Source organism: Procambarus clarkii, chromosome 19 (genome assembly GCF_040958095.1).
Source record: "Procambarus clarkii isolate CNS0578487 chromosome 19, FALCON_Pclarkii_2.0, whole genome shotgun sequence".
Lineage (NCBI taxonomy): Eukaryota > Metazoa > Arthropoda > Malacostraca > Decapoda > Cambaridae > Procambarus > Procambarus clarkii.
This window is the reverse complement of record NC_091168.1, coordinates 21,635,258-21,650,131: the sequence shown is the minus strand read 5'-3', so window position 1 is coordinate 21,650,131 and position 14,874 is coordinate 21,635,258. Positions and strand designations below refer to the sequence as shown.

General features: G+C 45.2%; 2 protein-coding genes across 2 annotated transcripts; one reads left to right on the top strand and one right to left on the bottom strand.

The window, feature by feature from the left end:
• The first annotated feature begins 3,607 nt into the window (after positions 1-3,607).
• Positions 3,608-7,531, top strand: LOC123757698 (EZH inhibitory protein-like). The gene is made up of 2 exons (XM_069327357.1): positions 3,608-3,714; positions 6,604-7,531. Exons 1-2 carry the CDS (start codon positions 3,608-3,610, stop codon positions 7,529-7,531), a joined length of 1,035 nt encoding a protein of 344 aa, XP_069183458.1.
• Positions 7,532-10,755: 3,224 nt separating this feature from the next.
• On the bottom strand, positions 10,756-14,076 carry LOC123757697 (uncharacterized). The gene is made up of 3 exons (XM_045741546.2): positions 14,038-14,076; positions 13,231-13,467; positions 10,756-11,829 (listed from the first exon to the last, which is right to left on the bottom strand). Exons 1-3 carry the CDS (start codon positions 14,074-14,076, stop codon positions 10,756-10,758), a joined length of 1,350 nt encoding a protein of 449 aa, XP_045597502.2.
• Positions 14,077-14,874: the final 798 nt, after the last annotated feature.

The window sequence follows — 14,874 nt, the reverse complement described above, 5'->3', positions numbered from 1 at the left end:
TTATAAGCGTCGCCTATCGGTCTGGCCATCGGCTTACGCCTCGCTGGGCATTATGGGCTGACTTTTACAGTGTTCCTTGTACGGGCGACGGCCACCCTGCTTTAAACATTATAGCCCTTACGTGAGCCGGACGGGAAGATGGAATTACATTAGCTAGAGGTTGTAGGTATGTTTCTTAATCAGGACATTGTAAGAATATATATATCTTGCCTCAATCAGGAGCCCCTCTTACTAAATCAGGAGATACCTGAGTGGGATCTTTGATACATATTTATTTCAATAATACCTTATTAATATCCCCCCCTATCTCATTAAAGACATTGTTTCTCATCTCATTCTTGCCTATATATCCACACCACTGAACTGTAAATCCATCCTTCTGAAGATATATATATATATATATATATATATATATATATATATATATATATATATATATATATATATAATATATATTAGTATATTTTGGTAACAGTCTTTCTTGTACACATATGTTGTTGAATATGACCGAACAGGTAAAATTAATAATTCTAACACAAATTTTCTCAATATTTCTTATGTTTTTCTTCACTGTCGGTGGTAATAAAAATATAAATTCTCCAAAATTCATTTTGTAATTGTCTGACGCCTGAACGCATTTCGTAATGCTTATTACATTTTCTATCTATTATAATAATTATAATGTAATAAGCATTACGAAACGCGTTCAGGCGTGAGACAAAAATGAATTTTGGAGACTTGATATTTTTATTACCACAGACAATTGAAGAAAAACATAAGAAATATTGAGAAAAGTCGTGTTAGAATTATTAATCTTACCTTTTCAGTCATATTCAACAACATATATTTACAAGAAAGACTGTTACCAAAATTTACTAATATATATATATATATATATATATATATATATATATATATATATATATATATATATATATATATAAAGTATAAGCTCTCTATGCTATCTTAAAGTATAAGCTCTCTATGCTTCTAACTATTTTCTTACTCCCGGGATTAAGCAGAGCAATCAAGTTACCGAAATACATGATAAAGAAACTCTAATGATTATAGAAGGATGAATACATAAGGCACAAACTTATCTTAAATGCACATGTGAAAGAGGTGAAGTTCTGTGGGTGGGGGGGGGGGAGTAAGGTGAAGTAATTACACATTGGTGAAGAAATAGGGGGAATAATGGGGATGGATAATAATCAAACACTGGGTAAGGTGGTGGGTGGGGGAGAACTTGGTAAACATGATGTTATCCAGAGCTGTATGGTGAGGTCTGGGTCTGAGCGTAGGCAAGGTGCTGTATGGTGTGGTCTGGGTCTGAGCGTAGGCAAGATGTCCAAGTCGTTACTCCCATATTTAGGGTATCTTCTTGAGGTTATCTTGAGATGATTTCGGGGCTTTAGTGTCCCCGCGGCCCGGTCCTCGACCAGGCCTCCACCCCCAGAAAGCAGGGTAGGTCTGTTTTCTTTCCTAATGAACTCTAATCTTAGTAAAAAAAAAATAGGGAAAGGATGAGAGAGATAGATACAGAGAGAGGACTTGTAGTGTGCCAATAATTTGAATGAGGATATTTATGATATATTGTAGCAGTCAATCGAGGGACCATAGTCTCTCCTGCGTATATTCTGTGCGTCATATTCCTGCCGTGTTCACTCGTTACGCATTTTTGTGTGTGTAACTTTTTACCAATATTCACCTTTACAGCTCTTGTGACCTTCGTGATAGACAATTGCATGCAGTATCTGGTGACCTTTTATATCTATCAACCTTTGTTCTCGCAAGAATTATTAAAGACAACATTTAAATCTATTCAACGATGCAAGTTTGTGGACCATTAATAAATACATGGGCCACATTCTCTTCTGTGTTGAAGAGAGGAGGGAGAGCGCATCTAAGTATCCTCTTAAGAGTTTAACGATCAGCTGTAAATAAGAAAGTTATCCCGAATTAATGTTGAGTTTTCTGTGAGAGATCTAAGTTATGGGGTTGCGAAGTGTTATAAGCGACCCCACCATAGACACCTAAATTTCCTAGCGCATTTATTGCAACATATTTTACATGTCTACTAGAGGAGAAATACTCGCTAATCTCTACGCCTCAAAAACCAAATTATATATTTTATTTTCCGCCTGAAGCCGTATGATTGGTGGGTATATCTGGTGCCTTCGTGAGATAGTCATCATTTATGGGGTTTTTCTTGGGCAGCCCCAAACCCCTGACGTCATCCCTCAGATATGATCATTTGCAGAGTTGTATTCACGTGGGTTACGACCTGTGTCGTGTCTACTCGTATTTTTCTGGCTCCAGTTCGAGGCTTTGGTGATCCAAGTGAGTGCGATGTTACTACCCACGATATATATATATATATATATATATATATATATATATATATATATATATATATATATATATATATATATATATATATATATATATACATACATACATATATACATATATACATATATATATAATAGTGTGTGTGTGTAAATCACGAAAATTAACACGTGATGAAAAATGTGACAGTGTCAGATTATGAAGGAAGAATTGAAACAGGAATTTCCTTAAGTACTTTCGTATTTAATATTACATCTTCAGAAGGATCTATTATTAAAGATGAAGATGTATTATTAAATACGAAAGTACTTAAGGAAACTCCTGTTTCAATTCTTCCTCCGTGGTCTGACACTGTCACATTTTTCATTACGTGTTAATTTTCGTGATTTACACACACATTAACTTTGCATCATCTTCAAACAGCGACATATAGGATTCGACTCCTGTGACTACGTCATTAACATAAATAAGAAATAGTATGGGTCCCAACACCGATCCCTAAGGTATTCCGCTTGTTACTCTACGTCAGTCCGTCTTCTGCCCCTCACTGTGATTATCTGTCTCTTGTCTGTTAGGTATCCTCTTATTCCATGCCCTTTGACTTACCCCTGCTGGCCTGTTAAGTTCATGTAGCAGTCTGCTGTGTTGAACTGTATCAAAGATATTTTGGGCAGTCCAGAAATACACAATCTGCCCAATCGTCGCTGTGTTATTTTATTGTTGTTATCTGGTCATCGAACTCCGGTAGATTCGTTAGGCCCGATTTCATTTCGCTGAAGCCATGTTGGTGCTTCTGTTTAACAGATCTGATCCAGTCCAGGGGTTTAACTAGTTTTATCCTTATTATCCTTACAAGCACCTTGCAGAGGGATGCTTGTTAGTGAAGCTGGTGTGTAGTTTAGTGCCTCCTCTCTTATCTCCTATCTTAACGCTAGCACGACGCTCGCCAATTTCCATCAGCTGAGTAAAACAGCCTTCTCAACTGCCTCGTTAAACAGCAGAGCGAGAAGTGTACTGAAGGCATGTGCCGCTTCACATATCATCCATGGTGAAATATAATTTCGAACCATAGCTTTATGTTCGTGTACTGATGCTAGTCAGCTGGACCGCAAATGGTCTAAAACTGAGTTTATCTGTGACTTGCAGACGAACGCGGCACTGCCCCCCCCTGCAAGCAAGACGTGGTCTGAGTCTTGGAGGACTGGTGTGGTCTTTCTTGCAAGATGGTGACCACTTGAGCCGCTGGTTGCTCGAAATCATGTTTTTCAAAGAGGAAATCTTGAGTGCGTCGTGCGCTGTTAGCGGCGCCAGCAGCCATTTTCGGGTAAGTGTGTCCGGGGAAGTGTGTCAACTAAGTATATCCAGGTAAGTGAGTCACTATATGTGTGCCTCTAGTGTGTCAGCGTAAGTATTTGCAGGAATTCTGTCAGCGTAAGTGTGTCTGAGACACATCGTAAGTGTGACCGGATAAGTCCGACCGGATAAGTATAACAGCGTAAGTGTGTGTGTCCGAGTAAATGCATCATCGCAAGTGTGTTCGCATTCAGTGGATCGCCGTAAGTATGTAAGTGTAAGTATGTCAGCGTACAACCCATCCTCCTGCAGGCGATGAGTCACAATAACGTGGCTGAAGTATGTTGACCAGACCACACACTAGAAATTGAAGGGACGACGACGTTTCGGTCCGTCCTGGACCATTCTCAAGTCGTCCGAAACGTCGTCGTCCCTTCAATTTCTAGTGTGTGGTCTGGTCAACACCCATCCTCCTCTTTAGATAGTATTTATCTAACTAATATAACTATATTTAACTATTATAAGTATACGAAATTATAACTAACAAAAAAAAAAATACTACAAACCAAGCTTGAATACTCCTAGGCCTTGTATAGCACACACATATGTGTACACACACATATAGAGCACACACACACACATATAGCACACACACACACATACATATATAGCACACACATATATGTATACACACATATATAGCACACACACACACATATATAGCACACACACACACACATATATAGCACACACACACACATATATGTACACACACATAGCACACACATATATGTACATTATTAGGCCTCAGATAACGTGTATTAGGCCTACGAAAGATACATTAGGGTTAACTTTTCTGTGCAGCATCAGTCCAAAAATTATTTCCGTTTTGTCCAAACTCAAAAGTACCGATTTCTACTTTCTAATTGTCTTTAACGTTCATATACATATACAATGGTCCTATATGTATACAATGGTCCCATATACATATACAATGGTCCTATATGTATACAATGGTCCTATATACATATACAATGGTCCTATATGTATACAAGGGTCCTATATACATATACAATGGTCCTCATCGTTGCTATAAGTGCTACCTAAACTATACTCGTTATTGTCCACCAAAAAAAATAACAGCATTTTATACAGACACAATAATAATAATTATACTGGCACAATTATTATTGTAAATTAGACAATAATGAGTACACTGACGATATGATAATTACACTGACACCATAATAATTATATAGACACCATAATAATTATACTGACATAATAAGAATTATACTGACACCAAAACAATTATACTGATACCGTACCAATAATACTAACACAATAATAATTATACTGACAGCATAACAGTTATACTGACACAATATTAAATATACTGACACTATAATACAATTATAATAATACAGTATAAATTATACTGACATAATTATGACGGCACCATAATAATTATACTGACACCATAATAATCATACGAGCCATAATTACTACACTAACACCGTAATAATCATACTGACCTCAGTATAATTATGAACTTTCTCAATTACACTGACGCAAAAAAAATTATAACACAATAATACTGGTAGTCCCCCGTGGCGTAGTGGTAAGACACTCGCTAGTCGTTTCAAAAGCGCTTTGGCCCCTGGGTTCGTATCCTGGCCTTAGGAGGATTGACTAGGCGCCAATCCTTAATCGCAGCTACCGTTTACCACTACACTGACACCATAATATTTCAACTTATGTTCTAGAATTCAGAAAATACGAAGCTAAAACTAAACTTAGATATTCCAAAGCCTAGTATTATTTAGGCCTAGTATTCTTAAGCCTAGTATTCTTAGGCTTATTACAGCCCATATACGGGGTATATTAGGCCTCGCATGAGCGGGTATTAGGCCTAAGCTGGTTAGGGGTAGGGATTATTAGATATATAAATATATTAAAATGTTCCTAAGGCTTGTACAAACTTAGAAATAAAGAAGTATATTTTCCTATGGTTCATCACGTCTTTATTAATACTGAGCGACACAGCTACACTGTGAGTACTCTCACTTTAGCAGGATGGGCTGAATAAAGTACACTGACAACATTATTCTGACACCATATAATAATGATACTGACACCATATAATAATGATACTGACACCATATAATAATTATACTGACACAATAATAATTATACTGACACTATTAATTATTTTGACACCATAATAATTATATTAACATAATAATTACAATGACATCATTATAATTATACTGACATCATTATAATTATACGGACATCATAATAATTATACTAACATTATAATAATTATACTAACATTATAATAACATTCAGGCACTATAATAATTATCCAGATGTGAGTACAATTACAATGAAACTAAACTGACACCATAATAATTATACTAACGCGATAATAATTATAATGACACCATAATAATTACACTGGCACAACTATGTTAATACTGACACCATAATAATTATACTGTCATCATTGTAATTAGCCTGACGGTCTCAGCGCTCAACTCCGAGGGCGCCGGTGTCAGCCCTGAGGCGCTGGTATCGGCCCTGAGGCTCTGGTGTCAGCCCTGAGGCGCCGGTGTCAGCCCAGAGGCGCTGGTGCCAACCCTGAGGCGCTGGTGCCAACCCTGAGGCGCTGGTGTCAGCCCTGAGGCTCTGGTGTCAGCCCTGAGGCTCTGGTGTAAGCCCTGAGGCGCCGGTGTCAGCCCTGAGGCGCCGGTGTCAGCCCAAAGGCGCCGGAGTCAGCCCAGAGGCGCCGGTGTCAGCCCTGAGGCGCTGGTGTCAGTCCAGAGGCTCTGGTGTCAGCCCTGAGGCTCTGGTGTAAGCCCTGAGGCGCCGGTGTCAGCCCTGAGGCGCCGGTGTCAGCCCACAGGCGCCGGAGTCAGCCCAGAGGCGCCGGTGTCAGCCCTGAGGCGCTGGTGTCAGCCCAGAGGCGCCGGAGTCAGCCCAGAGGCGCCGGTGTCAGCCCAGAGGCGCCGGTGTCAGCCCAGAGGCGCTGGTGTCAGCCCAGAGACGTCAGTGTCAGCCCAGAGGCGCCTTAGTCACCCCAGAGGTGCCGGTGTCAGCCCAGAGGCGCCGGAGTCAGCCCAGAGGCGCCGGAGTCAGCCCAGAGGCGCCGGAGTCAGCCCAGAGGCGCCGGTGTCAGCCCAGAGGCGCCGGTGTCAGCCCAGAGGCGCCGGAGTCAGCCCAGAGGCGCCGGAGTCAGCCCAGAGGCGCCGGAGTCAGCCCAGAGGCGCCGGAGTCAGCCCAGAGGCGCCGGAGTCAGCCCAGAGGCGCCGGTGTCAGCCCAGAGGCGCCGGAGTCAGCCCAGAGGCGCCGGAGTCAGCCCAGAGGCGCCGGAGTCAGCCCAGAGGCGTTCCCAGAGGCGCCGGAGTCAGCCCAGAGGCGCCGGAGTCAGCCCAGAGGCGCCGGAGTCAGCCCAGAGGCGCCGGAGTCAGCCCAGAGGCGCCGGAGTCAGCCCAGAGGCGCCGGAGTCAGCCCAGAGGCGCCGGAGTCAGCCCAGAGGCGCCGGAGTCAGCCCAGAGGCGCCGGAGTCAGCCCAGAGGCGCCGGAGTCAGCCCAGAGGCGCCGGAGTCAGCCCAGAGGCGCCGGAGTCAGCCCAGAGGCGCCGGAGTCAGCCCAGAGGCGCCGGAGTCAGCCCAGAGGCGCCGGAGTCAGCCCAGAGGCGCCGGAGTCAGCCCAGAGGCGCCGGAGTCAGCCCAGAGGCGCCGGAGTCAGCCCAGAGGCGCCGGAGTCAGCCCAGAGGCGCCGGAGTCAGCCCAGAGGTGCTGGTGTCAGCCCTGAGGCGCTGGTGTCAGCCCTGAGACTCTGGTGTCAGTCCGGAGGCTCCGGTGTTAGCCCTGAAGCGCCGTAGTCAGCCCTGAGGCTCCGGTGTCAGCCCTGAGGCGCCGGTGTCAGCCTTGAGGCTCCGGTGTCAGCCTTGAGGCTCCGGTGTCAGCCTTGAGGCGCCGGTGTCAGCTCTGAGCCGCCGGTGTCACCACTGAGGCGCCGGTGTCAGCCCTGAGGCGCCGGTGTCAGCCCTGAGGCGCCGGTGTCAGCCCTGAGGCGCCGGTGTCAGCCCTGAGGCGCCGGTGTCAGCCCTGAGGCGCCGGTGTCAGCCCTGAGGCGCTGGTGTCAGCCCTGAGGCGCTGGTGTCACGACTGAGGCGCTGGTGTCACGACTGAGGCTCCGGTGTCAGCCCTGAAGCGTCGGCGTCAGCCCTGAGGCTCCGGTGTCAGCCCTGAGGCGCTGGTGTCACCACTGAGGCGCTGGTGTCAGCCCTGAGGCTCCGGTGTCAGCCCTGAGGCGCCGGTGTCAGCCCTGACGCGCCGATGGCAGCTCTGAGGTGCCGATGGCAGCTCTGAGGTGCCGGTGTCAGCTCTGAGATGCCGGTGTCCACCCAGAGGCGCCGGTGTCAGCTCTGAGGTGCCGGAGTCAGCCCAGAGGCGCCGGTGTCAGCCCTAAGCCGCTGGTGTCACCCAAGAGGCGCCGGTGTCAGTCCTGAACCGCCGGTGTCAGCCATGATGCGTCAATTACAGCCATGGGGCACCAATGTTAGCCATGAGGCTATATTTGATATGTAATTTTGTGTAATAATAGCATGGGAAGGTACATGTATAGATTTATTGTATAGACTATAGAGGATCATACATGAGCATTAACGTGTAGATCATTTCTGTAAGTTCTTCTGTATAGAGCTCTTCTCTATAGAGTTCTTCTGTATAGAGTTAATAACCAATTAATCATTAAACAAATTGATTAAAGAATTAATCAAATTCTCTATACCACTGAAGGTTCAACAACTTCCCGGGTCATTGACTAATTTCCCGAAACAATAAATTGATTAATTATTTTGGGGTGGACGACATTTACATTTTCAAAAATGTCATGGTATTTATATTTTTGTTTTCTTCTGTAATTTGATTGGCGTACTCATAATCCCATGGATGATTGGACGGCACTTCACACACTGAGCAGGGATTGGTAGTGTGCCTCCGGCGCCCCGCCACCAATCCCTAGTCAATCTTCCTCACCACCGCTTGCTAATTTTCACTGAGACAGTTCTGAAGCTGCTCCATAAATCTGTCTCGTCTTGAGGCCAGATTTCCGTGACATATTTGAAATGTTTCAGTTTGTCCGGACACAAAGTTGGCCACATTACGCCAAAATTCAAAGCTCTCACATATTTATATATTCGCATGTTTAGCCAGGGTATATACACGCACACACACGCTATAAAACTACACTTGCTCAAAATGTTGCAAGCACTACTCGGTCAAATATTCCACAACGGTATGTTACTTTCGCTAAAATAAATGTCCACGTAAAACCACAAAGCTCCCCTCGGGCTGACGTCACCGATTAAGCCCCGCCCAGCCGCTAACCACAGCCAATCACGTCCTCAGGATGAGCAGAACACAAAGGGGAAGGCGTTCTAAATGTTGCCATCAAAGTCACTCACAAACGTTATAGTTTGTTTATATATAACTTTATTCTAAATAAATTGCATAAACTCTGTGTAAATACACTTTATCGCATGCAAGAAATATAACAGCATATATATTTATGTTTGCCATGATGGCTTAAAAGAGAGAGAGGGCGGAGTTAAGACCTATGGTAGCCACACATGCAATAATAAAACTACTTTAAAACGCTGTTATTCCCTGTTGCCATACGTTGTAGAATTAAACTCCACATTTAAAGTTTAAAACTATTTTCTTGACGAAATCTACAGTGTTCCAAAAGTTTATATAGCAAGTTATTATATAATTCATCACCTTAACATGCTATCCACCAGTGATCCATCCCACACCCTAACACGCTATCCACTAGTGGATAGCGATCCCTCACCCTGACACACTATCACCAGTAATCTACCCCTCACCCTGAAGCACTCTACCAGTAATCCACCCCTCACCCTGACACACTATCACCAGTAATCCACCCCTCACCCTGACACACTATCACCAGTAATCCACCCCTCACCCTGACACACTATCACCAGTAATCCACCCCTCACCCTGACACACTATCACCAGTAATCCACCCCTCACCCTGAAGCACTCTACCAGTAATCCACCCCTCACCCTGACACACTATCACCAGTAATCCATCCCTCACCCTAACACACTATCACCAGTAATCCACCCCTCACCCTGACACACACTACCAGTAATCCATCCCTCACCCTGACACACTCTACCAGTAATCCACCCCTCACCCTGAAGCACTCTACCAGTAATCCACCCCTCACCCTGACACACTCTACCAGTAATCCATCCCTCACCCTGACACACTCACCAGTAATCCATCCCTCACCCTGACACACTCTACCAGTAATCCACCCCTCACCCTGAAGCACTCTACCAGTAATCCACCCCTCACCCTGAAGCACTCTACCAGTAATCTACCCCTCACCCTGAAGCACTCTACCAGTAATCCAGACTTCACCCTGCAAATGTCATGAGGGAAGGGAGGAAATTAAAATCAAGCTCGATAAAATCCTCAAGACAAAGAGGTAAATCTGTGCTGCAGTAGGTCTAGGAATGTTTAAGTCTGGGGGTTCGACCTCTTTCTCATGCAGTCTACACAACAAAGTGTAACACCTCAATATTTCTGGGCAGCAAAAGTCCATTTTTGTACGCACGAGAAAACAGTAGCTGGAAGCACTTAATTTTAGAGTGAATTCGCTCCTGGGAGATGGAATAATATATATATATATTTTTTTTTGGTCGAGGGGGGGAAGGGGGGAGGGAGAGGGTAATCAGGGGGGAAAGCGCCAAGCCATTACGACTATATAGCACTGGTAAGGGGTCAGGATAAGGGTTTAGGATGGGACGGGGGGGGGGGGGGGAAGGTGGAGACTGAGAACTGAACCCTGTAGATCAGACTCTATATAACACACACACACACACACACACACACTTTTTTTTACTTTTTTTACTTTTTAAGAAAAAATTAACTATCGCTAGAGACTTGGAAAGAAGCTCAGCCCTCCTTACAGAAGGGATAAGGGTATTCGATGGGGCCCACCCACAAGACCCATTCCTTGCAGAACTCTCTCTGAAGCCTCTGTGCTCTCTTTATCTGTACTTTTTCCTATATTTTCTTCAACCTCCGCTCCTCCTTCATCTGGGCTTTTTCCTTTTCTTTTTCCAGTCTGCGTGCTTCCTTGGCTTTTTCCTCCTCTATTTCCAGTCTCCGTGCTTCCTTAGCCTGGGCTTTTTTCTCTTCTCTGTAAAGTTTGTTCACAGTCTTTAACACTCTCTTAGCCTTGGAGAGAGCCCGCCCTACTGCGCCCTTAGTCTTCACTTGATCTACCTCCTCTGAGGGAGTAGACTTTTCCTGCTGAGCTACCAGTCTGACTCGCTTTGTCGGCGAGTCATAGTCGGTGCTGGGCTGGTTACAGCTGGTGCTGGACTGGTCACGGCTGGTGCTGGGCTGGTCACAGCTGGTGCTGGACTGGTCACGGCTGGTGCTGGTCTGGTCACGGCTGGTGCTGGACTGGTCACGGCTGGTGCTGGGCTGGTCACGGTTGGTGCTGGGCTGGTCACAGCTGGTGCTAGACTGATCACGGCTGGTGCTGGACAGATCACAGCTGGTGCTGGGCTGGTCACAGCTGGTGCTGGACTCGCCACAGCTGGTGCTGGACTCGTCATAGCTGGTGCTGGACTCGTCACAGCTGGTGCTGGACTCGTCACAGCTGGTGCTGGACTGGTCACAGCTGGTGCTGGACTCGTCACAGCTGCTGCTAGACTCGTCACAGCTGCTGCTGGACTCGTCACAGCTAGTGCTGGTCTGATCACAGCTGGTGCTGGGCTGGTCACAGTTGGTGCTGGGCTGGTCACAGCTGGCGCTGGACTCGTCACATCTGGTGCTGGACTCGTCACAGCTGGTGCTGGTCTGGTCACAGCTGGTGCTGGTCTGGTCACAGCTGGTGTTGGGCTGGTCACAGTTGGTGCTGGGCTGGTCACAGCTGGTGCTGGACACATCACAGCTGATGCTGGACTCGACAAAGCAGCTGCTGGACTTGACACAGCTGGTGCTGGACACATCACAGCTGGTGCTAGACTTGACAAAGCTGGTGCTGGACACATCACAGCTGGTGCTGGACACATCACAGCTGGTGCTAGACTTGACAAAGCTGGTGCTGCCCTCAGTACTAACGCTCTCCTGTTAGTAGTCTGGCCTCTTCCGTTTAACTGGAGCGAATATTTTGGGTCGAGTCCGTTTGCGAGAGAAGAAATCAAGCTCTTCATCCATCTTATTGTTCTTCATTTTCTCGATCCTAGAAGCAAGTTGGAACCTCGCTGTTCACCCTCCCAGAGTTACAGTACTAGACGGCAGAACTCAAGACAATATCCTAGATGGGAAAATTTTAGTTAGGCAGAATTACTTAGTTTAGTTCAATTAATTCTACCTAAAATGACTACTAATATTATGGCTCTAAGAGATCTTAGAGCCGTGGCTCTGGAACCACGCTCTATGCTCTCAGACATGGTGAGAGATTAGAGCCCAGACGCAGACGAGGTCGATGAGCCGGAATGCCGGACGAGAGCTGGATGCTCGGATACGGCCAGCATCCGGCTGTCTGCTCTGTAACAAGGCTTATGAGAGTAGGAACTGGACTGTATGAGTGTTCTACATTGTTGTTGGTGCATGCCGATGGTGCTGAAGATCCCAGGTGTGTCTCTAGAGCCTCTGTAACTGAACCACTGTTCAGCTTAGACTGTCTGACCACGCTCTTGTCTCTTGTTGTTGTTTTAGATTCAATAATTCGGAACTAAAAGTTGCAAGTAGCACGGGCTATGGTGAGCCCGTAGTGGACTTACTGGAGTGGGGTTGTAACTGGGACGACGCTTCCGTTCTTGGTGCTAATGTTACAAGCTTCTCCCCACTTTGCCAAACCAACCTACGTGTTTGCATGTTACCTGTCTCAGGGCTGATTGCTCCTGCACCCTTGGGAAGAGGTATTTACCTAAGAACCACCACCACTAGTGGCCTCAATGAGGACAGGAAGCCGGCGGCTTGTCAAAGATCCCCCTCCATCTGCCCTGATGACCTTTTCCAGCTGTATTTTAAAACAGCAGTTTTGGCGTTTTTGGCTTTGGCGAGTAGGCGGTTCCACGGGCTTACAACCCTGTGGGCGAAAAAGCATCTCCTGTTTTCTGTCCTATATTGTGGCTTGATGAGCCTGAACCCGTTGCTCCTCGTTCGTGTTACATCTGACATTTTGAAGAAATTGTCCGGATCTACGTCCTCCAAACAGTTCAGTATTTTTAAAGGTTTCGAATCTACGTCCTCCAAACAGTTCAGTATTTTTAAAGGTTTCGAATCTACGTCCTCCAAACAGTTCAGTATTTTTAAAGGTTTCGACGAGATCCGCCCTGTCATGCCTTGTTTGTAGTGGTGTTAGTCCAGCGGCCCTCAACCGTTCCTGATACGAGAGATGACTAAGCTCCGGTATGACTTTTGTTGCCCGGTGATGCACCTTCTCCAGAGCAGATATGTCCTGAAGATGAGGTCTCCATGCCAGGATGCAATAATCCAGGTGGGGGCGCACCAGAGACTTACACAGTTGAACAACAACTTTCTTTTCCTTGAAGGTAAAGGCTTGATTATTCGCTTTTTTACTGCCGCTCCTGCTTGTTGTGCAATTTTTAGTGAATGATGGATTCTGACTCCAAGGTCCTTTTCTTCATCTATCTGTTGTAAGATAGTGCTATCAATTTGGTAGTTGTGACGTAGATTGTTATGCCCCACATGCATGGTCTTGCATTTATCGACATTTAAAGACCATTTGCCAGTCATCTGACCATTTGTGAAGTTCATGCAAATCTCTTTGTAAGGTCTCAATAAGACTCACTTCCCACTTTACCATAGATCTCAGTGTCATCTGCAAATTTGATTATGTGGTTTGCAATATTCTCATCAATGTCATTGATGTGCAAGACAAAAAGGGTTGGCCCCAAAATGGACCCCTGTGGCACCTCACTTAGCACATTTTCCCAGTCAGATTCATTCCCATTTAGCACGACCATTTGTTTTCTATGTTTTAACCATTTCAGTATTCTCCCATTTATTCCATGTGCCTGCAATTTCCTTGCCAGTCTCTCATGTGGTAACTTGTCAAAAGCTTTAGCAAAGTCCATGTAAGATGCATCTACCGGAAGGCCTTTGTCTGAATAGCCGGTTACCGCTTCCAGAAATGTGAGCAGGTTAGTGAGGCAGGATCTATTATTAACAAACCCTTGTTTGTTGTTATAGATTCAGCTACTCGGAACAAGTTCCAAGTAGCACGGGCTATGGTGAGCCTGTAACTTACCTGGCACAGGAGCGGGGCAAGTACCATAGGCTATGGTGAGCCCATAGTGGACTTACCTGGCACAGAAGCGGCGTAATCTCTGATAACAAACCCATGTTGCGTTGCTTTTATAAGATTGTTCCTGTGAGGTGATGTATGATTTCCTCCCTTAGGATTCTCTCCGTGAGCTTGCAGATGTGTGATGTCAAGCTGATGGGCCGGTAGTTTTCGGCAGAGCTCTTTCTGCCTTTTTCGAAAATAGGGGTAACATTTGCAAATTTCCAATCCAGGGGAACTATCCCTTGGTCCAGGGATTTCATGAAAAAAAAGTTTCAGTGGTATGCATAGTGCATTTGCCAGTTCCTTTATGACTTTGAATTGAAATCCATCCATGCCTGGGGCTTTTGAGTCTTTTAGTTTGTCAATGCTCTTCCTGACTGTCCCGTAGCGATTTTGTTTTGGTTTAACTTCGTATATATGCATAGAATGTAATATCTAATTGTAATTAGTGTATATAGGATTAGTGTAGAACTTCTTGGAATGTGGAATTCTAAGGGATAGGTTATGTGGAATAAACAAGCACATCTAATTATGTGCACTGCAATTGCTGAGAATTTGGAGCAATTATATTACGCTTAATATAAATGCTACATTCCCTTTCCCTACTACATGTCATTTTGAAACATATAATGAAAGTTAAACACATTCAAACTTTAGAGCAAACCTGGTGTTTTTCCCACATCTAGAATACACACACTATGGAAGACGTCAGATGAACCTGATCGTGGGTCATCATAATACGACTATTGACTCGCAGGCATTTGAGTATCTACAGCTGATGCCAATGTTTGCGCATTTTCACTGTCCATATTTGCATTTTTATGGCGAAGAGGGATACCTAAATTATATAGTAT